General features: G+C 40.2%; 1 protein-coding gene across 3 annotated transcripts in view; it reads right to left on the reverse strand.

Annotated features, from left to right (window-relative positions):
* Positions 1-1,295: 1,295 nt before the first annotated feature.
* Positions 1,296-26,935, reverse strand: part of CHN1 (chimerin 1) — a 198,549-nt gene continuing 172,909 nt past the window's right edge. The window contains exons 9-14 of one of the 3 annotated variants that reach the window (XM_060106036.1): positions 24,268-24,352; positions 14,137-14,310; positions 13,345-13,422; positions 10,154-10,291; positions 3,557-3,662; positions 1,296-2,128 (exon numbers count right to left, since the gene is read on the reverse strand). In XM_060106036.1, coding sequence (XP_059962019.1) covers positions 1,957-2,128; positions 3,557-3,662; positions 10,154-10,291; positions 13,345-13,422; positions 14,137-14,310; positions 24,268-24,352 — 753 coding nt within the window. In that variant the 3' untranslated portion in view covers positions 1,296-1,956. The remainder of the gene's footprint in view (positions 2,129-3,556; positions 3,663-10,153; positions 10,292-13,344; positions 13,423-14,136; positions 14,311-24,267; positions 24,353-26,935) is intronic. The other 2 variants (XM_060106037.1, XM_060106038.1) reach the window with 2 other exon arrangements.

Raw genomic sequence — 26,935 nt, forward strand, 5'->3', positions numbered from 1 at the left:
TATCTATACGATATAAAACAAATCTCTGTCCTTTATTAATCTCTATATCCCATGTTGCTTCGTGCAGTGACATTTTTCATATAGGCGACTGTGGTTGAGGAGATAGCTGTAATGAACTGCACCACCACCAGTTTTCTGAATATAGACATTAATAAAACGTATGATCAACTTCCTACTATAGCCCCAGAGTAAAAATATGGAAAAACTCCCTATTTCTGTCAGTTTCCGTTATCTTTGAGACAGTCTTGAAAGCACTAAGGATCGAAATGGCAAACATGGAAATGTGTCTTGTATTACTTTTTCAGTTTTTTTCCCCAAATAACTTTACTTATTTTATTTATTTATTTTTGGCTGTGTTGGGTCTTCGTTGCTGCATGCGGGCTTTTCTTTAGTTGCTTCGAGCCGGGGCTATTCTTTGTTGTGGTGCACGGGCTTCTCACTGCAGTGACTTCTCTTGTCGCGGAGCACGGGCTCTAGGCGTGCAGGCTTCAGTAGTTGTGGCGCGTGGGCTCAGTAGTTGTGGCTTGTGGGCTCTAGAGCACAGGCTTAGTTGCTCCACGGCATGTGGGTTCTTCCTGGATCAGGGATCGAACCCATGTCCCCTTCATTGGCAGGCAGACTCTTATCCACTGCGCCACCAGGGAAGTCCCACTTTTTTTTTTTTTTCAGTTTTTAAAGCAGGATAGAACTTTAGTTCTGGGAGGGCGCTCATTTGACAGATAAGGAAACAGACTCTAGATGATCATTAGCTCAAAGCCATGTGGGTGGCTAGTGACAGTATCAGGCCCATTGCCTGGGTTTCCGGGCCTTGTGTTGTGTGTGTTCCCTAGTTGTCAGGTTGCTACCTGAGAGTCCTCTCAGGTAGTGTGGTCAGCTCAACTGCACGTCAACATCATGCATCTCTGACAAACCCCCGAACATTTAGAAAAGTCATTCTTTTTAGTTAGCCCTTTTTCTTTTTCTGATGGCTCTAGAAGGAACTCCTGCCTGTGCTCCCCACTGTCCCAAAAAGTTGAGAAAATATTCTAGATTTTTGCCAGAGTATGCAAGAAGAGAAATACATTCAATGAATGGGTATTCTATTTCTAAGCAGTTTTAAATTATTTTTTTAGGAGCTCAACGTAAAACTTTCAACAGTAAGCAAAAGAGGTGAGAGGGTGTACTCAGTATTAAATAAATGGCCAAACACATTTTTCCAAATACTCTCAGTCATGAGAAAAAAGTGAGCTATCAATATTTTTGATTTCTAAAAGCCAAATTTAATAAATTAATAACTGCATGCCAGATAAAAACACAAAATTACAACTGAAAACCAAGAATAATTTAACAGAAAATGCTCTGCATTGTACTTTTTTATTGGTAGAGATAATTTACTAAAGTAACAAATCTGAAAACACATTTTGCTTTTGCTGGAAAGAAAGTACTATGCTAGAGAAGAACTAAGAGAAACCAGAAATAAAGCATTTGAGAAAAGCAGGCATATGTTATAGTCTATGGTGATGCGGCAGCCAGAGGTGCTGGTTTCTCCATTTGTGTGCACGTTTATGGAAGCATCAGAAACCAGTGACGCAGGACCCAAAAGCAAAGTCACGACAGAGTTACTCTGTGAAACATGCTGGACTACAACCACAGGCGACCCAGGACGAAGGGGTGGCGCAGGCTTGGTGTCTCCTTTGTATGGGGTTCCCTTGCCAAACAGGGGGCTAATCATGCACTAGCTTGAGTTTCTCTTAACGTGATAAACACCCAGGACTACTAGAACTGGAAAGCATGTGTTCACTGTTTTACAAGGACAGCGGAGCAGTGCTATGAAAACAACGGGAAGTTCCTTCATTTTAATCTGGTTATATGCCCAAACTTCTAACCAAGAAATAATTCAGCTATAAGAGCCAATTAAATTACTATAAAACATTCCTTCATCTGTAAAACATTTCTTTTTTCCTTCAAACTAAAAATCTAAAATAAAATGTCTTCGTTTTTGATAAGCAGCTCCACCACCAGTCTCTGATATCGTATATCGTTCAGGGCAGCCATGGCGTCTAGTTCTGGAGATCTCATGAGGGTTGGGCCGAAAACAATCCCAAGGTTCTCTGCATTCATCAGATTCTCCTTTTCGTGGAGGGTCACTCTGAAAAATACGAGGAAGGGAGGGTGACTTCATGTACGCTACGGGGGTCTTTGGCGTGCTGAAGCACTAAAACAAAAGATTCACAGTAAAGGTTTGTGCCCACTGATCAGCTCTTTCGCTAGGTTATTTCTCTGCACTTCTCCTTAACTTCAAAGTACTGACTTTCCTTAACGGAAATGATGTTAGTAAATAATTTAAACTTCTGGTGATCACTGGAGCTGAAGCCTGAGTTGATGTGCTGGCCTGAGTGGAGTCAGTTCTATTTGTGGATCCGCCTGCCACAGCCTAGAGCTGCAGGGGTGTGTTTGTAAACAGGGAAGGGAAGGGATCATCTTGATAATTCCATCAGCTCTCCCTCCACTTTGGCGGGATCTTGTTTCCTATAGAGCATTTTTGCCAAGTTGAATGGTTTATTGAGTAGTTAGGGAGAGAGTGGTAGCCATATTAATAGGAAATGGCTCAAGCTAAGCAACCTCGTCAGGGAGTGTATTTATATTCTTTTTACTGCTACAGCAAAGGCACAGAGACTATAATTTGAGAGTTATTCCTTTGTTTTAGTGTGGAGTTCTTAACTGCATCCACATACACAGCAAACTTGAATTTACAAGTGAAGCATATTAAAAAAAGTTTGAACTCATGGTGCTTTTAAGGAGGGAAACCATGTAAATCCTTAAAAGCACTGTGAGTTAAATATTCACTTCTGGGTAACTTGCACCTAAAGGCATACAAAGTAGATGTCAAGTTCTGCTGGGTTTTTTTGTTTCTGATTGGTACTATATTTGGAAATCCTAAAGCCACTAAAACTTGGTCATATAATTTTAAAAACCTTGCTTCAACTGGGAGAGATGGAGGGTGACCAAGCAGGGAAATAAAGCTATATCACCGTCAATCACTTTAAAACATTCAACCAGAAGTAACTGAAGTATTTTATTTTCCATTCTTCTCTTTACTCCTTACTTTACTCCATCACTTTTTACAGCAGGTTTCAACGTTGGCAACATTAATTCAATAATCTAAAATGCCAAGTCTGAAGTGCCTATTTTGGAGCAAGACATAAGTGAGCTTCCTTGCAAGTTGCTTCGTTCTTTCTTTATTATACTAATGCTAGTGTCTTTACAGCTGCAACCTTTTCCCTTTCCACAAAAACTAATGCATGTCCTCGGCAGAATATTGATATTTCTAACATATTTGGAACATATACTTGAACTGCGAATACATGTATGTCGGAATCAAGTCTGCATTCAGTATTGGAGTGCATTTTTTTTAGCATTCCTTCTCAATGTGTGCGATTTTACACAAGAAGACAAGATACCTATGTATTTATTCATTCATTCAGTAGATCATTTGTCCTTTCTTTCACCTTTGCTTTCATCTGATTCTTAACATTTAGATGTGGTACAAGTATAAGCGTCCGAGTTGGGAACTTGCCTCTTTAGATGCGCCATGAGATACCGGAGGGTTTCGCAGTGAGCGGGCGGCAGCAGTTTCAGTGCTTCATGAAGGGTTTCTAATTGCTCATCAGGATCCATAATTTCTACAGTAGCAAGATGAATACCAAGGAGAGAAACTTTAATCGACACCTGGTACACATGGCCCATTTACTTCTGTTCTTGTGGTGATCTTCTAAAACTGACAAGAAGTGCTTTCTCACAGGTCCTTGCCCACAGCTTTGGAAAGTATTTTTAAGGTTCAAGTCTCAGATTTCCAAAAGTTTAGTGTCAATGTGGCAATATCATTTACTTGGACTTTTGGGGAGAGCACCCCGTGTTTTCACTTGAGGGTCCTAAAGTCTGATAAATATGAAAATTGGATATTGGATATATAGGATGTAACTATAAAAAATTCAGACACATAAACGTATGCAAGGATAAAAACTTATATATTCAAATAAGGTCATCTTAGAACATTACAGACATATTGAAACAATGTTGCACTGTTCAAAATATTTTGAAAATCTCCTTTCAGCAATGGTATACAAGCGATGCCAGCCCAGTGCCCACTGCAACCCCTGCCAAAGTTTTATTAATTGATATTCATGCTTTTTTCTTTGTAGACCAAGAAATGTATCATCCAATATTTACTTCCTTTATTCATTAGACTTAGTTTTAAATTATTTTGTTATATAAAAAAGTCAATTCTACTCTCAAAGCACAATTCTTCTACTTAAGATATTCGGAAGAATGCAGTACAGACTTTGAAGGCAATTCCAAACGTTCTGAGTGACAACAGGATCCCTGAAATAAATGTGACTCTTACAAAGGTGTAAACTTCGAGGGGGACAATCTTCATTTGGATATTTTAGTTCTGTTTTGGCCAAAAAACCACATTCCTTTGAGGTCACAGACTGCGTTTAATTCATCAACCACTTCCATATTCAGAAACAATAGACATCTTCGGAATTTCATGTTCTCAAAAAGAGGACCATAGCACATTCCTGCTTCTACCCAAACGTCAAGAAGATGGGGTGCCTTTAAACGCTGGGCTTCAGGGCAATTGCCTTTAAGTGTTGGTTAGCTGCCTTGAAATGCTGGAAGGCCATATCTGACCAGAATACAACATTTTAGACACAAGACCAAGAATCCTACTCTTTCTAATTTATAAACCAAATCAACTCAACGGCAAAGTACTGGAGTCAGGTAAAAACTGATATAAGATGAAAGTGAAAAGTTCCTAGCATTGGCAGAGCAGATGTGATAAATTTCAGAATGTGGACAGTGACTGAAGCTTTTTAATTCAAAGAAACTTTGGCCATTTTACAGTTTCTGCCCAAAGCTTCCCCAGAGTTCTTGGTTCATTTCTTAGCAATAAAGAATGTATTATTTGCCTTTTGCTATGATAAATAATGCATAGTCTTTGAACCATGGGGCATTAAGGTTCAAAGTGCCAATTCATAACAGCAATAACATCTCAGATACTGAAAGCCAATCATTTTATTTCTAGAACAAACAGAAGAGAATTCCATTTACTATAGAAAACTACTATTTAGTTTTTACTTAGCTATAGTTTTTATGATTGGACTAATTAATTTGAAACGACAGTATTCTGGAAATTGAAAAAAGAGTAACTTAGTTTCCTTTTCACTTCTATAGTTAATCTTTATAAGGAGACTCTTGAGATAGTGTGAAATTAAGGACAGTGTAGGTGGCCTAGCAAAGAAACAAAATTCCCTGTTCACAGAGAGCTTACTTTCTACTGGAGGCAATAGACAATAAATATTCTATCTTACAGTTTATACTAGATTAGAATGAGCGCTATGCAGAAAACAGCAGGATAAGAAACACTGGGAGGGCTGCAAGGGTGCAATATTACATGGGATGATCAGGATAGGCCTTAATGAGAAAGAAAGTCTCGTGTACAGACTTTGAGGGAGGGAGGGAATGAAACCCATGGAGATCTGGGTGGAGATGGTTCCAGGCAGAGGGACATCTGTGCCATGGTTCCGAGGGGAGAATGTGCCTGTAATGTCTGAGGAGAAGCGAGGAGGCAAGTGTGGCTGCAGGAGGCTGAGCAGAGAGGAGCAGACGGGGGTGAGGTCAGAGAGGTAACAGGGCACTTGATCACGGCAGGTGCCGCGGGCGAGTCTAAGAACACGGCACTTACGGAGAGAAATGGGAAGGTTCTGCATGAGGGAGGGTCAGGATCTGACATACACTTTTCACAGTATTGCTCCTCTGGCTGCCACGTGGGAAACAGGCTATGGAAGGGCAAGAGTGAAAACAGAAAGACCACTCTGGTCATGATTACAAAAATCCAGGTGAGGAATGACACTTGTCTAGACCAGGTGGTGGCAGTGAAGGTGGTAAGAAGTTGCTGGATTCTGGGTATATATATATATATATATATATATATATATATATATACATATTTTTTTTTTTTTTTTGCGGAACACGGGCCTCTCACTGTTGTGGCCTCTCCCGTTGCGGAGCACAGGCTCCGGACGCGTAGGCTCAGTGGCCACGGCTCACGGGCCCAGCCGCTCCATGGCATATGGGATCTTCCCGGACCGGGGCACGAACCCACGTCCCCTGCATTGGCAGGTGGACTCTCAACCACTGTGCCACCAGGGAAACCCTCTGGGTATATTTTGAGGGTAGAGTCCAGAGGGTTTCTTGATAAGGGCTGTATGAAAAAGAGTAATCAAGAATAAGCCAAGGTTTGGGCTTAGGCAATTGGAAGGATGGAGCCTCCATCCACTGAGATGGGGAAGATCACGGATGGAGGAGGTCTGGGGGGAAGGTCAAGAGTTCTGTTTGAGATGTCCTTCAGGCGTCCAAGTGAACATACTGACTGTGGATTGATCTGGGGTTTAGGGAGAGGTCCGGACTGGAGATATAAATTTGGGAACATATGACAAAATGCATTTGAATATATGGATGTTAAATTGACAGAAATTCTTCCCTGGAATTCATTTCTCTTTTTTCCCCACTTAGAAGAGTCTTGCCCATGATCAGTTCTTCAGAGAACACACATCTTTAGCTTTAAGAAAACCACAGCATAATTTAAGAGCGAGACAGACACAGTGGAATGTACTCTGAGATGAATGGCCACCGTCAGTTGTTCAAGTGTACGAAAGGCTTGCGTGTGGGAGAGGGTGACACGGCACCACCACCAATGGGAGGAGCTAAAAGCAGGCAGAGTGCCCTGCGCATCCGTCAGTGGACACCTGTCCACCAGCGGACGGGCCGCCTAGAGAAGCAGTGATCTTGCAGTTACCGGGTATTTAAAAAAGAATGTGTTGTAGAAGAAAGTCCAGTTATGTGACCCCTTAGAGTATCTAAAAACTCTAAGATTCTATGGTTCTTAATATAAAAGTATGTTTACTCAACAAATATTTTTGAGTACCTATTACGTGACTGGGCACTGCGGGAAAGCAAACAGGAGAGGACCCCTGCCTCTGAGGAAGCTACAGTCTACTAGGGAAGACCAGACATGACTATAACCTCGGCAGGAAGGAACAGGCTGTGAAAGAAGCCCAGCCAAGTGCAATGGGAATCCAGGGGAGAAAGGCGGCCTATGGCTGCGAGGTGCAGGGAAGGTCTGGAGGATGTGGGGATGTGGACATTGTCAGGGCAGGAAATGAGCACTCTGAACCTGCGTCAGATCTAGTTACAAGCTCTTTGAAAGAATGTATTGTCTAATTCTTTACAGAGAAACTCAAATACAAGAAGAATAAAACTTAGGCAAGCAAAAGGGGTGAATCAGTGGCAGAGCTGAGGGGAAACTCGGCAAGCTACCAGGCTTCTCTTCAGGACATTTTAAGTTGCTGAGGACAAAGAACCCTGGGTTTTCTCTCTGAGTTGATCTGACTCGCTCAAGGTTACACACTGACTGAGCCATGTAGCTTTTCTAAGATCTGCTGGGAAGAGCTCTTAGACTCCTTGGCCAGAGGAAGGTTTCTCCATTCAGCCTGACCAGGAGCTCAACTGTGGCAGTGTTGTTTCCACGGTGGTTGGGAAGCCTCCGTGCATGCTGGGTTATTGAGCACAGCCTGTGAGAAGCATCTGTCTTCTGGGCCTTCGTATTGTAGGGCACCAATGTCTTCACTGGGGAGAGGGAATGAGGAGGAAGTGCTGGGTAGACTAAGGCTTCTAGGTGGTTCGTAAGTGAGTTTCCAGGGGATCACGAAGCTCTTCAAGATTCTGGTTGGGATGCCCTGGCCTCCTCCACCCTTGAATCCTTTTCTTCATTTCGTGCCACCACTCCCTTCCAGCTTTCACCCAGCAGTTTCTCCAAGGGAGGCTGCAAGAGCAGAGCCCAAACAGCTTTTGCAGGAGAAAGCTTTAACACAAACTCTGATTTTTTTGTTGGCAAGGGCTGCTAATAAATGCCAGACACCTGAGACCTGAAAAACACGGCCCCAGTTGTTTTAGTGGCTGAGATACAAAAAAGTTCTGAGATACAAAAAGCTCATCGGGAGGGGTGAGCTAGCCCTGTCCTTTGTTTGGAAAGGGTGCGCCCCTCCCCTCCCCTCCTATCTTCCTCCTCCGTTTAAGCCTTTTGTACCCTGTTCCATCAGGCGAGCCAAGCTGTGTGTAGAGTGGAAACAGCACGGCTTTGACAGATGTGGGTTTGAATGCCAGGGCCACCTCCTCTCACCATGTGACCCTGGACAATTTACTTATACCTGTAACATCTCATTTCTTCTAAAACAACATCATGGGTGTAAAGTGCCTAGCACCATTCCTGACACCTGGTATATGCTCTATAAATCTTAGCTTCACTCATCTTCCTTATCTGCTTATACAGATAAGAGGATGGCTATATCTGTGCATCTAAAGAATAAAACAGACTACTACTAGGAAAGACATGTTACAAGGACACAATGTTCCACAAACTTTTTGATATCAGTATCAAACACATACAGTAAACGTTTATATTGTGTGTAACTATTATGCCAGGGTTTTTTATGTCACACATCAAAACAGTTTTATATTAGAAGGAAATGGAATTTCTACCTTGATTTAGGAAAGTTTCTTTCTTACGATGTGCTTTCAAGAGCTCTCTGAGGGGTGACATAAGGGGGCTGGCTGATTTCACACCAGAGGGCTGTTTCAGACACAAACCCAAGAACAGTGACAAATGCTTTGGAAGAATAATAAAGAGGGGAGATTGTCCTCAGCAACTCAGGTGCGTGTGGGGAAAGAAGGTGAGGTAGTTTGGGTGTGTGGGGCAAAAGGCCTTAAAATTCATAAGGAGTGCTTAGATTTTTCTTCTAAGTAGATAAAGGGGTTGTGTAGCGTTCACACCTGGGGTTTGAATCCTGGCTCTGTCCTGTGCTAATCGGATGCCCTTGGGGTAGCCACAGAGCTGAGTTTCAGTTTTACTTGCAAGCAACAGGGGGCAGGAACACCATCCAGTGGAGCCCCCAGAGTTGTGCCGGGGGTCAGAGCAAACGGAGGTCTGAGCAGCCCTTCGCGATACAGGTGTATGTCAAGTGCCTTCCAGGTTAGTGGCGATCTGACTTATCTCTCTGGGGAGGAAACCTCTGCCCCAACAAAGAAGAACCTGTAAGCTCCCTCAGACCATTTTCATGATCTGCCCTGAATCCCCCATTCCCATGGAAGAGATCTAGAGTCTTTTCAGGCTTCTAACATGAAAGTTTGTAAAAACCAGTGTAATTCTCACAGCTGTTCTCTACATGAGAGCTTGAGCTGACCCGCGAGAAATCAGGGCTCCATGGAACTAACCACAAAAATTCTCAACACAAGCTCTGAAGGGGAAACTGAAAGTTAGAACAAAGAAAGTTTGTACTTGTGAAATTTCAAAATCAGAAAGCAAATCAGTGTTACTAAGGAAGTGATGTTATTATTGAAAGATTAACACAGCATATGGTTTTTAAGAGAGAAAAGTAAATGACAGAAATAGCCTATCTTTTCTAAAAAATGGTAATGCTGACACTTAAAATCTGTTAAGAATTCCCTTCTTAAAAAAAAAAAAGTGTAAATTACAGGTATGATTTTTGCACCATAAATAAAATTTGGCAAATGAGCCTTTGCTTTTTCTCATTTTCATCTTAACTAAAACTTAAAAAATAACTTTGTGATCTAAAATAGTGCTCCTTAAAGTATAATCTGCAAACCCGTGCCAGTTTGCAAACTGCTTATTAATGGCCTGTCACAGGATAAGGACAGAAATTGAGAGTAAGAATTTATATATTTTATAGCATTCTGACAGAGTAATCTTCACGCTTGCTGAATCTAATAACAAATAGTTGGTCTTGTTTTTTCAATTTTATTTTTCTAGTTATTTTTATCTTATTTTACAAAAGTACTGGTCCGTATCTAGGAGAACTGGTATAAGCCTTACTTTGGAAAATACATTGCAGAGATGCTTCTGATGGTAGAAGTCATAAACAACCTATGTTAGAGAAGAGTTCAGAATTCTTGTGAGTGTATTAGCCATGGAGAGAGGCCAGGGAGAAATAGTTCATAAAATGCATTCAAGATACTTAGCAGAAAAAACAGGAGATGTGATTACCAAGAAGAGGCGATTTGTCAGGTTACAAATGCACGCCGTCATACTTACTGGCAGACTCTATAAACTTAGGGTAGGCGTCGTATGTGATGAGTGGAATTGGTAAATCTCTGAAGTACAGTTTCAGTGCACCGGTGATAATGTTGATATCTTCATACATGTTCACAGAAATATCTGCTTTCTCACCATCTTTGAAGGATGTTAAAAGAAACAAGTAAATATCTGGATTCATAGCACTTTTAACAAATAACATTTTTGTATGCTGTTTTTAAAGATGAGCAATGCTTCAGTTTTTAACATCAAATTCACTGTGCTGAAATATATATATATTTTTCTGTGAATCTATTTTTTTGAATTTTATATTCTGAAGTTACTTATTTTTCCATGTTTAATGATGGAGGGGAAAAGTAGGAGATGACTGAGGTTAACAGAAATATTTTTAAATTTCATGAGTACTTGAGAATTCCTAGGGGAATAATGTGGGGTTACTTTATTTTCCTTTTTAAAATAAACACAGAGGATGTGAAAAATAACAGCTGAGGTCCTCCCAACTTACAAACGACCCAGCACAAGAGGCCACCTTTGATTCACCTCAGGTTCCCACACCTAACGTTAGATCTTGCCTGAGCCCTGGGGGTAGGAGAGGTAGTGAGAAGTGAAAAAGCAAAACAAAACTTTAGAGTGTTGAGATAACAAGAGAAAAAATTATAAAACAGAGGAAATTTTAGAGTTGCTGGGCCTTATGACTCTCAAGCAAAGCTGGCCTTCTTTCAGGGCGGCCCCTTCTGCCCTCCCCCTGCACTTAGTACTTTGTTAAAACAGCTGAATTTTCATCTACTAAAAACTTAATTAGTGTCTACTCTGAGCTAGATCTTATACTAGATTTCTTTTATTCCATTTAGCTTATGAAAGATTTTTAATGATTAAAAAGCAGCCTCGGGCCTCCCTGGTGGCGCAGTGGTTGAGAGTCCGCCTGCCGATGCAGGGGATACGGGTTCGTGCCCCGGTCTGGGAGGATCCCATATGCCGCGGAGCGGCTGGGCCCGTGAGCCATGGCCTCTGGGCCTGCGCATCCGGAGCCTCTGCTCCGCAACGGGAGAGGCCACAGCAGTGAGAGGCCCGCATACCGCAAAAAGAAAAAAAAAAAAAAAAAAAAAAAGCAGCCTCTTACATTTGGTAGTGTATATATGTCCATGCCACTCTCTCACTTTGTCCCAGCTTACCCTTCCCCCTCCCCGTGTCCTCAAGTCCATTCTCTACGTCTGAGTCTTTATTCCTCTCCTGCCCCTAGGTCCTTCAGAAACTTTTTTTTTTAGATTCCATATATATGCGTTAGCATACAGTATTTGTTTTTCTCTTTCTGACTTACTTCACACTGTATGACCGTATCTGGGTCCATCCACCTCACTACAAATAACTCAATTTCATTTCTTTTTATGGCTGAGTAATATTCCACTGTATATATGTGCCACATCTTCTTTATCCATTTATCTGTCGATGGACACTTAGGTTGCTTCCATGTCCTGGCTATTGTAAACAGAGCTGCAATGACATTGTGGTGCATGACTCTTTTTGAATTATGGTTTTCTCAGGGTCTATGCCCAGAAGTGGGATTACTGGGTCGTATGGTAGTTCTATTTTTAGTTTTTTAAGGAACCTCCATACTGTTCTCCATAGTGGCTGTATCAATATACACTACCAAATGTAAAATAAATAGCTAGTGGGAAGCAGATGCACAGCACAGGGAGATCAGCTTGGTGCTTTGGGTCCATCTAGAGGGATGGGATAGGGAGGGTGGGAGGGAGACGCAAGAGGGAGGGGAGGGCTTCCCTGGTGGCTCAGTGGTTGAGGGTCTGCCTGCCGATGCAGAGGACATGGGTTCGTGCCCCGGTCCAGGAAGATCCCACATGCCGCGGAGCGGCTGGGCCCGTGAGCCATGGCTGCTGAGCCTGCGCATCCGGAGCCTGTGCTCCGCAACGGGAGAGCCCACAACAGTGAGAGGCCCGCATACCGCAAAAAAAAAAAAAAAAGAGGGAGGGTATATGGGGATATATGTATATGTATAGCTGATTCACTTGTTATACAGGTTGCTACCTTTCAGAGAAAAAGAAATGCCTAACATTCAATCTGGCGTAGATTCAGGGTTGTTCCTGATGCCATTACTTCATGTCATTTTCTTCAATCTTATCAAATATGTGGGCTGACCTAGATTTCCTCCTACTGGGTTGGTAATAATATCTCATTTATTTTGTCTTCTGTTTCTGTTGGCTGTAAGAGGTCTGTGATGGGAGGGGAGTGTAATGGAACTAGAAATATGTGCTTGCAAAGGAAAGAGGCTCTTTACGATCACAACTCCTATTCTGTTTCACTTCCTGTATTCAAGTTTACAGTTCCTTGGTACCACCTATTCCAGTGCTCAAAACAAAGACAAATTGGAGAACCATGGCAAGAAACCTTAATTTAAACGTTAGTTAAAAGAAAAGAAGTCCCTTGGGCCTCCCTGGTGGCGCAGTGGTTGAGAGTCCGCCTGCCGATGCAGGGGATACGGGTTCGTGCCCCGGTCCGGGAGGATCCCACGTGCCGCGGAGCGGCTGGGCCCGTGAGCCATGGCCGCTGGGCCTGCGCATCCGGAGCCTGTGCTCCGCAACGGGAGAGGCCACAACAGTGAGAGGCCCGCATACCGCAAAAAAAAAAAAAAAAAAAGAAAAGAAGTCCCATTGAGCTTTTCTTTGGCTGGGTCCTTCCTCCCACAGTGGGAGGTCTGATGCCAGAAGGTCCCCAGTTCCTCTCAGATTCCTGCCCTGACATGAGCTCAGACTTTCATAATGAGATGCTGGGGAGGCATGCATGGCAGGCAGAGTTAGGTGGGCCACCGCAAACCTGGAAATTCTGAGATCTGCAATGACTTAGATTCCCTCCCCTACCATCCACCTCCACTGTTTTCTCCATGGTTCTTGGTAAATTTAACTGCTATGTATACATTTTGGTGAACGTGGACCAGGCTTGGATACTCAAATGTTGGTAATACAGTTAAATTTTATGCTTATTTCTCACCCTGAAATTTAACAGTTTAATACTTACAACTAATACAAAAAATAATAAAAATTATAAGCTAAGTTTTTTCATTTGGCATAATGATCATTAATGATTTAGAAAAATAATGGAAAGAATAACATAAGAAATTGTGCCTTTTTTGGCAGAGAATTATTGTCCTAAGTTAATGAACCTGCTGGAAAACACACCTCTGTCAAAAGCCATCTTGACATCTTCAATTAGGTCACTAAATCCTGAGACTCGGTACAGTCCTTCAGAATTAAGACCTGTAGAAATAAAGCAGGGAAGCTAATTAGTTTCTTTGGAATTATGCCCAAATTTTAACTTCTCATACTTTAGGCTGGGGAAGTAATGTGTCAGGAAGAATGATGAGATATACATGTTTAGAAACCTCTTCGCACTTTTCTCCCAAGATAAAACCATTTCACTCACAGTTCTTTAATCCTGACCTACCGTCACTTGAACATCTGTAACTTGGCTCATCATTTTGTCTAACGAGATCAAATACCTTAGGTCTTAGGGGAAATTATTTCATCACCCCCCTTACACAATAAATTCTTTTACATAACGGAAGACTAAGATAAACTATATTAATAGGCATATAGCAGTTTTTCCCAAGTGGCAAAGAATAATTAGGGTGCATGCAGTTCTGGTTTTTGGTTTTTTGGCCTAGGATAGTTTTAAACAGAGCATTTATACCTTTGCTTTTTGGACCTAAGAAAAAATATAAAAACTGACAAATGAATTGGTACCTACATATCAACTTTTACAGACAGGAAGCATCAACCATCAATATATTTTAAGCATATTTCTTATAACTGGTTAAATGTACCTTGGAATCATGCTGGTTAATTACCTGTTAACTGATTTCAGACTTTCAGATCATTTGTTATCTGAAATCATTCCCCCTAAACTGGCAGAAGAAAACCTAGCTGTGCAGTGAGTTACGACTGCTCTGAACCTTGCTGGAAACGCCTCACCTCGAGATTCAATCTCCCTGATGCACATGTCCACCACCATGGGCCGCTTGGTGATGTGGGCTTTCACGAGTGTTGTCAGGTCACAACTGTACACCTTCTTGACATGTTTCAAGTCTGGCTTACAGTCATTTGGGACCATCTTGGAACACTGCTTATGAACATTCAAACCACAGTCTAAAGAATAAAGAAAGGGAAAATTCATTATTATTTTCAGAATGTTGAGCATTCTGGAGTGTTTATTTTGGCAAGACACTCCAACTTGAATTAGGTTTAAAAGGGGACTAGCTTCCAGCCTGCAGAGTGGGAGAAACATTCTTCTCATTCTTTAGGAAAATTCTGATTTTAAGTTAGAAGACTAGAATTCTCGCTCATGTTCTGTCATTTACTTGCTGTATGATCTCAGGAGAATACCAACCCAGGCCAAACAAAATTAGTAAGTGTTCAATTAAATGTCTACAAAATGTAATATTACACCAACTAGCCAACTAAAAATTTAAAGTTCCGTTTCTTTAAAGTTATATAAAAAACTATTCCATGTGGATATAACTGCATTTTAATAAATCTGATATGAGGTGGAATTGAACCTCCAAAAGTAAGAGTATCCCAGGGCCCTCTTAAATTGATGCTGCTCGTATTTGTGTCTACTCCTAACTCTTTATATATATGTATAAGATAATGAATATAGAATACATCTAGTAGCTAAAAATAGCCACAGTTATTATTTGTTACTACTATTATCAACAGGTTACTAATGCGAAGCACTATTCCAAGTGCTTTACATTATTTACAGAAAACTCTATAAACCAGGTACTTTTATTCTTCTCTTTCATAAACCTGATGAAACCAAGCATGTACGTGTTAAGTAACTTACCCATGGCATTTAGTACATTTGAGCTGAAATTCAAGCCTACAAAGATTGTATAGTCCACGATTTTAACACCTATAACATATTGCCTCTACTGAAGTTGTTCCTTTGCTTTGTCATTTTATTGGGTTATAGCTTCTAAGATGCCAGAACCCAAACATTTTCTAGTTAATATTTTGAGGTATTTTATTTTCAACAAGAAGAGCACAATGGCATTTTAGAAGAAATAGAGAGGAATACAAATCTTTTGCTAAATTGGACCTAAAAGACATGGACCATACCTGAATAATTTAACTAAAAATAAATGTCACCTTTATGTTTGTTTAAAATATTAACCATTTGTTTTTAAGTTCATGAAAACTTGTTGTTGACCTCTCATAAATCCAGTCCAACTGAGGTACACACAATTTATAGCCAGGTCTTAATGGATTTGAAAACCATACAGTCCCACGACCACTGTCTGTGGTCCTTGGGCAAGCTTCAGTTTTGCTTGCTGTTTGGGCAGAAATGGGAGCATAACATTTACCTCACAGAATTGTTATGAGAATTAATAAGCCAATGCATTCAAGGTGATTTGCATATTATAAAATGTTAGACAGGGCTTCCCTGGTGGCGCAGTGGTTGAGAGTCCGCCTGCCGATGCAGGGGACACGGGTTCATGCCCCGATCCCGGAAGATCCCACATGCCGCGGAGCGGCTGGGCCCGCGAGCCATGGCCGCGGAGCCTGTGTGTCCGGAGCCTGTGCTCCACAACGGGAGAGGCCACAGCAGTGAGAGGCCCGCGTACAGCAAAAAAAAAAAAAAAAAAATGTTAGACAAATACTGATGATCATCATCATTATTATGACTTTTGGTAAAGCTGAAATCTAGTTATATATATGGCAGTAACAGTTAACAAAGACAAGGAAAATTAGCCAAAACTTATAAATAGAATTGTTCTTTCATTAAATGTGTAGATATTATCAACTTGAAAAAAGAACTTAAGGCTTGTGGTGACTCTAAGGGAAGAAGTCATGTGTACTGCGCACCTCCCATGTGCAAAAACAGGCTAGCTGTAGAGGGAAGCTGAGTCTTTGAACACGTGTGTGTAAGTGAACAGATGAACGTGTGTGTAAGTGAACAGCACTGGTGATGGCACAGCCCATGCTAATAGTGTCCAAACATCATCATCACTAAAGAACAGGTGCTTCTTTGAATACGTAAAGGCTGCCAGGGCAAGGAGCTCGATCTGTACCATCTGAAGAAATGACCCAACACTGTTCTGTGTAGTTAAATAATGTCCAAATGAATACATAACCCGAACCCCAAATTCCTCTTTTTTTTTTTTTTTTTTTCTCTTTTCTTTTTTTGCGGTATGCGGGCCTCTCACTGTTGTGGCCTCTCCCGTTGCGGAGCACAGGCTCCGGATGCGCAGGCCCAGCGGCCATGGCTCACGGGCCCAGCCGCTCCGCGGCATATGGGATCCTCCCAGACCGGGGCACGAACCCGTATCCCCTGCATCGGCAGGCGGACTCTTAACCACTGCGCCACCAGGGAGGCCCCCCAAATTCCTCTTTATTCTATATTAGATATAAATAAGATTTCTGATTCAATCATAAGGCAACTCAATGGCAATGGCCACTTAAAGGACCTCATTTCCCCTGAAATTTTAATGTTTTGTATAACTTCCGTAATTTAGAGTTAGATCTAGAATCTATTAGCTGTGTGATTTTGAGGGGGTTACTTAAACTTTCTGTGCCTCAGTTATATAAAATGGGAATAATAATAGTATTTATCCATTAATATTAGATTATTAGGTTCTATTATTATGTTAATGTGAGGCTTCAATGTTAATACACATAAAATGCTTACACATAGTAAATTATAATTGTTTACCATGACTCTGTTATTATTTAGAAGAGTGAAACATTTTGAGAGGCCTTTCCTAGGTAGTGCCCCAGGGTTCACTGTAAGGCATTGTCATAATCAGCTTAAGGTCAGGAGCTAAGCTGACTTCTAGGCCAATTCTGTGTTCGTCAGATGTGAATGCCAGGTCCTGAAAAGGACTTGGATGCTGGGGTTATAGCTGCTTCCTCATCTACACTGTTCTTTATACACTTCATTTACATAAACGTACCTCCAAATAGGTACATCATTTTTCTCTGACTGCTTTCACCAAATCTGGGGAGTCTTCAGCCACCAGTTTTTCAAATATCTTCCACCCTCTCACTCTTTATCCTCTCCTGGGACTCCAACAACACAAATGCTAAATCTTCTGTTACTGTTCTACAGGTCTCTGAAGCTCAGTTCACTTCTAAAAATCTATTTTTGCTCTCATTTGAATTGGATAATATCTACTGATCTATCTTCAGCTTCACAGATTCCTTCCTCTGACATATCGTATCTACCACTGAGCCCATCCCGTGGGTTTATTTGTTAATAAAATTTTCAGTTCTAAAATTTACATTTAGTTCTTTCTTATATCTTTATTTCTTTTCTGATATTTCCTATTTTTTTTTCATTTGTTTCAAGAGTGTTTCTAATTGCTTCTTGGAACGTTTTTATGATAGCTGCCTTCCTTGTCTGATAATTCCAACATCTCTGTCATCTCAATATTGGCGACTGTTGATTGTCTTTTTTCATCTGAGTTGAGATTTTCCTGGTACTTGGTATGAAATGTAATTTTGAACTGCATCCTGGATATTTTGAGTGTTATAAGACTCTGGTTCCTACTGAAATTTTCAATTTTAGCAGGTAGTTAACCTGTTTAGATTTAGAATGCACATCCTGGCACACTTTCATAGGCTGTGTTTCAAATGTCAAACTAGTTTACAAAGCCTTTGGAATGCTATTGCAGTGCCATTTTGCCTACCAAACTTGTATGTTACTCAAATGGCAGGACCCTACCCTACATTCTGGGGAGGGAAGAGGGCCATATCCTAGTTATTATTGCAGGGTAGGGATGGAAGTCAGGGTTTGCCCACAGACCTGGTTGGGGAGGAGTGCTGTGCTGCATGGAACTGCAGGGTGGGCACGGAAGAGAGTTCCGACCATGCTCTCAGCTGCCTCATTACTGCAGGTCAGGGATGAAGACAGGGCTCCGCCCGTAGACTTGGGCTGAGTGGGTGCTGCTTCTACTATAGGCGGGGGGATGAAAGTCAGGGTTCCACCCACAGTCTCAGCCAAGGAGGGGTTCCACTTTCTTCCTGCAAGATGGTGATGGAAGACAGGGCTCTGCTCACAGACTCACAGGAGAGAAGTGCAACCTTGTTACTGCAGAGTGGGATGGAAAATAGGGTTCTACCCACAGACTTCTGCTGCAGCATCCAGCAGAAGTCCGTGGGTAGGGGTAGCGATGTGGCTTTATCATGGTGTTCACCTGGAGAATGGTAGATACGGCTAAAAGACTTCTGTCTGGCTTGGGTGCCCTTTTCCCAGGGCTTTGGCTAGGAAGAGCCAGCTTTTCTTGGGATTTGTCTGTGCCTGTTGGCATTTATGGGTTGTGGGTGTCTTTAATGCTCAGGCTGGGACACACAGGAGTTTCAAAAAAACCCCAAATCCAAAATACCACCAGGCAACTCGCTTCTGGGCTCCTTGAGCCCTGAGGTCCCTACTCAGCCCTCCTTCTTTTACCCAACTTTCAGTCTTTTGATAATTGATGTATATATTCTGTCCAGGGTCTTTTGTTATCATTATTGTGAGGAATAAAACATATTTATTCAACTCGTCTAGAACTGGAAGAACTCTTACATAATATTTTAAAAGTATAAAAGTCAGCAGAGCTTCATTATCTAAAAATAATGTTGATGTGGCTCATACTTTGTGTACATAGAAGTCACAGATCCAGCTGGAGATGGCTGTTAGTAACAACCTACCCCAGTGTCTTCTTTTCACAAAGACAATGAAGCTCAGAGAGGCTAAATGACTTGTTCAAGTTGCTCAGCCAGAAACTGGTAGAACTGAGATTTAAACCTTGGCTTCCTAATTCCCACCCTGTGCTCTTCCCACTGAAGGATATATATACCACTTTTCACCAGCAGTACAACATGTACGCTGAGTTACTGTTTTCAGGGTTGAAGATGAATTTGCTATTTTCAACCTCTTATTCAATAATGTATGTTGTACCTATTATTTGTTGTATATGCTTGAGCTTAAAAGGCTCTGCTATATTTTACTGTTACAGAAATCTATATGTGATTTGGCAAGGACTTTTAAAAAGCAGTGATAAAACCTACGCATTATATTCTTGTTTTGTCACATTCTTTCCTAAGTAAGTGGAAATCCACTAGAAGGTAAAACAGTAAAATTTGGATGCATCCACAGAATATCAAAACATCTGAATGGCCCTAATGGTCTGATACTAATATTAACGTTTTTCCTTTGAATGTTTGCAGTTATCTCCCATTTTACACATCAGCAAATGCCTAATTTATTTGTGACTCAGTGAAAACTGGATAAAGAGATGACTGAGCTCAGATTTAGGTATTTAACAAGAAGGGAAATGTTTCCTAAACTGATATTCTTTCTTACATTTGGATAAGATTAAACTATGGGACAATATATTATGCTCAATTTTAGAAATAAATTTCAAAGCCCAAATTTTTTGGCAGGATTGGATATGAAGTCCTTCAAAAGACCAAAGGATAGGGTAAAGTCATTAAAATGAAGTATCGTTATACCCTTAAGTTCACAGTGCAATATACCAGCTCTGCGCTTGCTCTGAAAATTGCTGCTTCAGGGACTAGCAATATATCAATATTTCAGGTTGCCATTAAGACTTTATTTGGTTTTCATACTTATTTATTAAAGTCATATAACTCCTATATAGTTCAATTTCTCCCAGGGAAGCTCTACAGTATGAGTGGAAAAAAAAAGTCCATAAAAGATTATTTCATTTGTTGCATCTCTTGGTTTGGTAGGTTATTTTTATGTTACAATTAAATCACATTGCCCCCTCCCAATTCTTCAAGTTAATAAGCACAGAATAAACACATAAAAGGAGGAATGAGAAATTCAAATCATATTTCATTCTGTCCTTATTAATCAAGTATTTCTATTAGAATACTAACTTCAGGTTACTTTCGGATTTTCTGGGCTTGATTTCTCTAAAAAACATGTGTGCTTTATATCTAAAAAGCACAGAAACCTATTTTTTGAAATAAATAGCTGATATTATTTATATTCTATTGATAGGATTAAGGGGTAATGTTAATGTGTGTTTTGAAAGGAAAGGTAATCATTCATTCTTTTCTATGAGTGTTCCTATTTTAAATTCATTGCAAATAGAAGTTTTATTTTAAAACATGTCTCTTAGCTGTCCCTACCTCCACCTCCACGCCCACCCAGGAAAAGTGGGACTAGCCCATTTCTAACATGCATCAGAAGTCATTATTTTCACAAGCAAAATTAAGAAGAATACTTTGTTCTTTGGGATATTTATGAAAACACTGCTTTCAATTAAAAGGAGCTACATGAAAGTCGTAAGCAAGTCTAACCAATTTCTCATTGGGTTACAAGGGCAAACATAACTTTTTAGGTACAATAAATCAGTAATTAAAATAGAAGAAATTACTTCCCCTTCTCCAACCTAAAAGTTAAGCGCTTGTATACGCAAAGCAATAAATACATTTTATTATTAGGAAAAAAACTGCCATTTCCTTTTGGGGGCCGGCAGCAATGATAATGATACACTGGAAGAATGAAGTCACTTTCATAAATAACCAACACTAAGTTGATGTGTCTGATTTACAATTATTATCCGGCTTAACTGCTTAGAATATTTTGGGAAGGCTAAAATGAAAACAATTCAGGAATGCTGGTGGAATAATGGTCTTTTTCATGAGAGAAATGTTTGGTGATCTTATAATAGATTACTTTAACCTATAAGCTTAAATTTCATAAAGAAAGGAAAAATGGTCTGGGAAAATTATTCCATCTGAACAACAATGATCCTTTGCACTTAACTTTTGAAGGCCACTTACTTTGATGGTAAATATTTTAGTAGGAGGAGCACCACTCCCAAGCTGCAGTTAGATGGTCTCTTGCAACGTCATTTTACTCACTTTAAAGAAGCCTAAAGTAAGGGAGACTGTGGTAGGTGAGATGTTTAACGCCGACTGTGGACCCTCATGTTGTGGAGTTTTGGAAAGATCATGTCTGCAATGACTGCATCCCCATGACTGTCCCTGCTGCTCCCTCAGTTGTCCTCGTCAGCTGTGGGTGTTGAGCGAGCCTAGAGCTTTCAGTACTGAAGGGACAGCTTGCTTGCTATTAGCTGGATTCAGTCTGATTCCTTCAGCTACTCTGCCACCAGCCTGGTGACTGGAACACCACCCAACACTTTGCATAATGTTAAAAAAAAAAAAAAGTGGGTGGTGGTGGGATACAAAACTGCTGCTTTTGGCAAACATTCCTTTAAAAATTCCTGACAACCTCTCTTCTGCCTTGGTGGATTTTGAAAAAAGAAACCAGAACAAAGCAAGCTGTCTTAGTGATCAAAAGCAGATAAATACATCTCTTTTCTGACAGGCAGTATTACTTCCATTTTTCTTTGGAAGTAAAAGCTTTAATGCTTAGTGGCTAATGTATTAGTCTCCTGTTGCCGCTGTAACAAATAACCATAAACTCAGTGGTTTAAAACAATATGAGTGTATCATCTAACAGTTCTGGAGGTCAGAAGCCCAAAATCAGTTTCACTGGACTGAAATCAAGGCCTTAGCAAGCCTAAGACCTCCTTCGGGAGGTTCCAGGGGAGAATCTGTTTCTTGCCTTGCCTTTTCCAGCTTCCAGAGGCTGCCTGCATTCATCGGCTCATGGCCCCCTTCCCCCATCTTCAAAGCTAGCAGCATAGCATCTTTGCTCTTTTCTGACCTCTGCTTCTGTTCTTATACCTTTTATCTGACTCAGCCTCTTTTGCCTCCCGCTTACAGGGACGCTTTGATTGTGATTACACTGGGCCCCTCTGACAGTCCACAGTAATCTCCCCGTCTCGACTTCATTAACTTAATCACAGAGTCTCCTTTGCCATGAGAGGAAACAGTCACAGGTTCTAGGCATTAGGAAGTAGACATCTCTGGGGAGCCAACGTTCACCCTACCACAGTTAGTTCTCTCTCTCTTGAAGTTCTTAATTCTTTGCATTCTGTTTTATATAAAGTAGATGGCTCAAAGGTCAGGATGAGCCACTTCCGATGAAAGAATCCCACCGTCAATCTAAATGTAATTAGTTGTCATAGAAAACAGAAGTTAATTCAAATCCCAACCTTCCATACTTTAAAAAAATGGGTTGAATTCTTCTTATATTGCTCAGTAATAGGGTTCCAATCACACAGAATATAATGCTTTTGAAGACAAGATATAACATAAAATGAAAAGGCTTTTCTTTACATGGTTGACCTTTACTCAAAATAAAAAGTGGAGGCTATCAAGTGGGTGGCTATGGGATGGGGTGAATCATTTTCTTTCTTCTTTTCCTTCACATTATTACTATCATAAACATTCCAAAACATTTCTTCTAAACATGATTTGGGGTTGTAGCGTATGGCCAAAGATTATTCACATGTGTTGTGCTAATTCTCTGCTAATAGCTGACTCAGAATTTCCATGTAGATGGCCTTCACTCTTTCAAAATGTAAATGATAAACATCATCACTCTAGTAAAAGAAAAGCTTTTGAATTAGTGACAGTCTTAAAATGTGTAAGAAATGGTTGCAGTCTCAGCTGGTCAAGGCTATGTCATAAAGGCAAACCAGGCTTCTTAAGACGACCATTCTTCGAGCAGGTGATTTGTGCTTTGGAAAGGGTACTCCATTTGCCTTTGAAACACCACAACGACGTGGATGTTCTTAACTACACGACTATGTTCCGTTCAAAGGCTTAACCACAACCTTCCTAGTGATGGGTCCTCATCCTGACTCTGGGTAACCACCAGCCAGAAGGATAATGTTGTCCTCATTTATTCTCTGGGCAGAGAACTGCAAATGGGGCTGTCAGCCCTCTAGGATGTTGGAGGAATTAGACTGGCTCTGAGCTGAGGCTCTCCTTGATGGACACCTCTGCACAGTTCAAAGTTAAGACGTGAGGAATTCATCCCCCTCCTCATGGCAGCGAGGTCCCTGAATGGATCTGGCTAGTGATACATGCCTGGAACCTTATCATGCCTTAGTGGTGCTAAGGGAGTTATAACCGAAGGAAGGGTGACTTGGAACGTGCACATACAATGCATACCACACCTTGCTATTCAAAGAAAAGGCAATTTAGAAATAAGAAAAATCAAACCCCAGAAGTTTCTGCACATAATGGACAACAAAAATATTCCATTAGGAATCATGCCACAAAATAAATGTGGATTTTTACAGTGCTAAATTTGACAGAATTACTTCAGTTACCATTTTGAAATACTTTACTCTTCACATACATTTTTAGAGTTAAGCTTCAGGCAAAAGACATGTAAGAAGATACTTTTTAGTTTTACAATTTAAATAGCAGAAAGAAACTTCTATGACCTAACATTACACATCTGAAATTTAAATAATTATTTTTAAGCCTATACCAGAATTTAGAGCAGTTTGAATAAATGGCCAGTACTCAGTATAGTTGTTCTATACAAATGAATTTCACATTATGTGAATAACTACTTATTTCATAAAGCATTTCAGTAAATCCCTGAGTTGGTTATTTCTTCATGTGGAAACCTTCAAGTTTCTAAATTTAAATCTAAAATACTATGGTCATATTTTATAAAGAAGATAGGGCATATTCAAGATTTTAAAATGTCACAAACAAAACATTAGTGACTAAGTGGTTTTTCAGAATTTGGTAATCATCTTTTGAGATAAATTCACAGATTTTTAAAGCTTCAATTTGATTTCACAAAATTTAGTAAGGACAATTCAGCTTAACAAGTTATCTTTAAAATTCAGTTTCTAAGGCAACAATCATAGGTCCCTGTACACTGCTTTAAAAAAATCATTCTTATAAATTTAGTTGCTGCAACATCAAAGGCAAGGCAAATATAACTGCCTTACTTTTGTCTCCTTTTATCAGACTTTCTGAACAAGACAATTTCTCTCTTTTTAATGGACCAGACTGCTGCCCATTAAGTACAAGAAGGTGAAGGGCAGATAAAATATCAATAGTCAGATTGGCTGCCTGAGAATCCAGCCTGTTGCATGTTAAGAGCAAACGGGGGTCCAGCCCATTATATGTGCAGAATAGCAAAGCTCCTCATGAGTTACTCCTTATAGCTTCATAACTTACACAATCAGGCGAAAAGGGAAGAGCTCTTACCTGCACATCTCACTCCCTGAGCAATGAGTCCCCACATGAAGTTGGCACAGTATTCACACCAGTGCGGCCCCCTGAATGTGTGGACCTGAAAAAGAGTAGTGAAAAAGTGGCCCGAGGGGAGATTACAGATGAGGAGATTATTTCCCTTCCAGGCAGTCATACACAAGCCGTAGTCAGTATCAAGAGGCACAATATGGTTACAGTTAGAAAAACCCTGGTTGAGTGGAACTGCCAAGCAGTTACAATTTCCTTCAGAGCTTGATTTCCTCTTTGTTTTAGAAATGGTGATAAATCAAACCAATATTCTGCTATTTATTTTTGAAAACAATTTCTACAGTGGAATTTTCCAACTGGTCCCCTCCAGCTGGAAGCAGTCTCATCTGTGCGCTATACAAGTACGGACATATTCTGAGCGCTACGGCGTGAAGCGGGGTGAGGAGTGATGGAGACAGAATCTGTCTGTAAGGATTTTGTCAGATGATCCATCTCCTGTCCTCTGTGACCACAGTTAGGGCCACGGGTGGTGAAGGTGGTATTTAGTGGCTGGTTACAACAGAATCATCAAAAAGGGCTAATATCTGTTCAGAACCATTTGATACTATGTTAGCAAAAGAAAATGAACATATTTTAGAAACTGCAGAAGCTACAGTTGATCAGAAACCCTGTTTGAATACAGTAATTATTCAGTCATCTTTCCAGCTCATAAAGGTTTTACTGCATTTGATTCTTTTATCTCTAAGAAAGGAACCTCCAAAGAAAAAGGATTCAAATGCCAAGATACCTATAGACTTTATGGATAGGAAAGAAAAGCCATTCTAGCTTAACCTAAATGAAAAAATATTGGTAGAATAGAGAAGCAATAAATCCAAACCCCAAACATTAAAGAATAAAAGAAAAAATATCTTGAATATTATCAGTAACACTTTAAGACTTCTGAGCAAATACTGGCTAAAAATGTACTCAAGAAATAAGTCAAAAGAAAAGGGACAGGGAACAAGGAAGTTACTGATCTGTATCAAATTGCATTTACTTGAGATAATTTCTTACATATATATGATTTCCTCCAGCAGAAAACAGTAATACAAGAGAGTGAAAATCACAAAGTGTGACGATTTGATTTCAACATAAATATCTGCCAAAACAGCTAGGGCAAATAATGAAATTCACAGCTAAGACTGTCATTTTTACTACTGTTCTATTTATATAAGTGATTTTTTGTTTGTTGGTTGGTTATCTATTTTATACACAGTAGTGTGTATATGTTAATCCCAGCCTCCTAATTTATCCCTCCCCCTTTCCCCTTTCCTCTTTGGTAAACATTCTGTTTTGGAAATAAGTTCATCTGTGTCTTTTCCTTCCTTTTAGATTCCACATATAAACGATATCATATGGTATTTGTGTTTCTCTGTCTGGCTTACTTCACTCAGTATGATAATCTCTAGGTTCATCCATGTTACTGCAAGTGGCATTATTTCATTCTTCTTTATGGCTTAGTAGTATTCCGTCGTGTGTGTGTGTGTGTGTATGTGTATGTCTTCTTTATCCATTCATCTGCTGATGGACATTTAGGTTGCTTCCATGTTTTGGCTATTGTAAATAGTGCTGCAGTGAACTTTGGGGTTCTTGTATCTTTCCAAATTATGGTTTTCTTCAGATATATGCCAAGGAGTGGGATTGCTGGATCATATGGTAGCTCTATTTTTAGATTTTTAGGGAACCACCATACTGTTCTCTATAGTGGCTGCACCAATTTACACTCCCACCAACAGTATAGGAGGGTTCCCTTTTCTCCACACCCTCTCCAGCATTTATTGTTTGTGGACTTTTTAAAGATGCCCATTCTGACCGGTGTGAGGTGATATACCTCACTGTAGTTTTGATTTGCATTTCTCTAATAATTAGCAATGTTGAGCATCTTTTCATATGCCTTTTGGCTATCTGTATGTCTTCTTTGGAGAAATGTCTATTTAGGTCTTCTGCCCATTTTCTGATTGGATAGTTTGTTTGATATTGAGCTATACGAGCTGTTTGTATATTTTGTCGGTCACATAGTTGGCAAATATTTTCTCCCATTCTGTAGGTTGTCTTTTCATTTTGTTTATGGTTTCCTTTGCTGTGCAGAAACTTTTAAGTTTAATTAGGTCTTATTTGTATAACAGTAAGTGATTTTAAACAAACAAACAAATAAACAAACAAACTTACTTCAAACTTAAGAGGCTACTGAACATAAGACTTACCCTGAATGTAAGATACATATATTCCATTTAGAAAAACCATGCCAATTAATTTATGACACGCCACTGATTATAAGCTTAATCCCAATTTCAGAGATGTTAAAATGAAAAAAAAAAGCATATAGTAGAATCAATGAAATATGGTATATCAGAATTCGAAATACTACTACTGGCCAAAATATCCATATATGGTAGCAGTGAATAACCCAGGGTTCATTCCAAGCAGGTATGTGCTTGTGACTCTGATCACTGCCAAGTAAACTCAAGTACAAAATGTTGTGTTGATTTTGAAAAGGCGGCCATAATCCCTTCTATGTCTTTTATGGAAAAGGGTCAGGAATGCAGATACAGTTGCTTCTGGATTGTTAATGATGTTCACAGCCTGTAAATTGAAAGCATTTCCTGGAGTTCCTGAAGCCGAGCTCAAGATCAAC

This window comes from Mesoplodon densirostris, chromosome 8 (assembly GCF_025265405.1).
Source record: "Mesoplodon densirostris isolate mMesDen1 chromosome 8, mMesDen1 primary haplotype, whole genome shotgun sequence".
In the NCBI taxonomy this organism is placed as follows: Eukaryota; Metazoa; Chordata; class Mammalia; order Artiodactyla; family Ziphiidae; genus Mesoplodon; species Mesoplodon densirostris.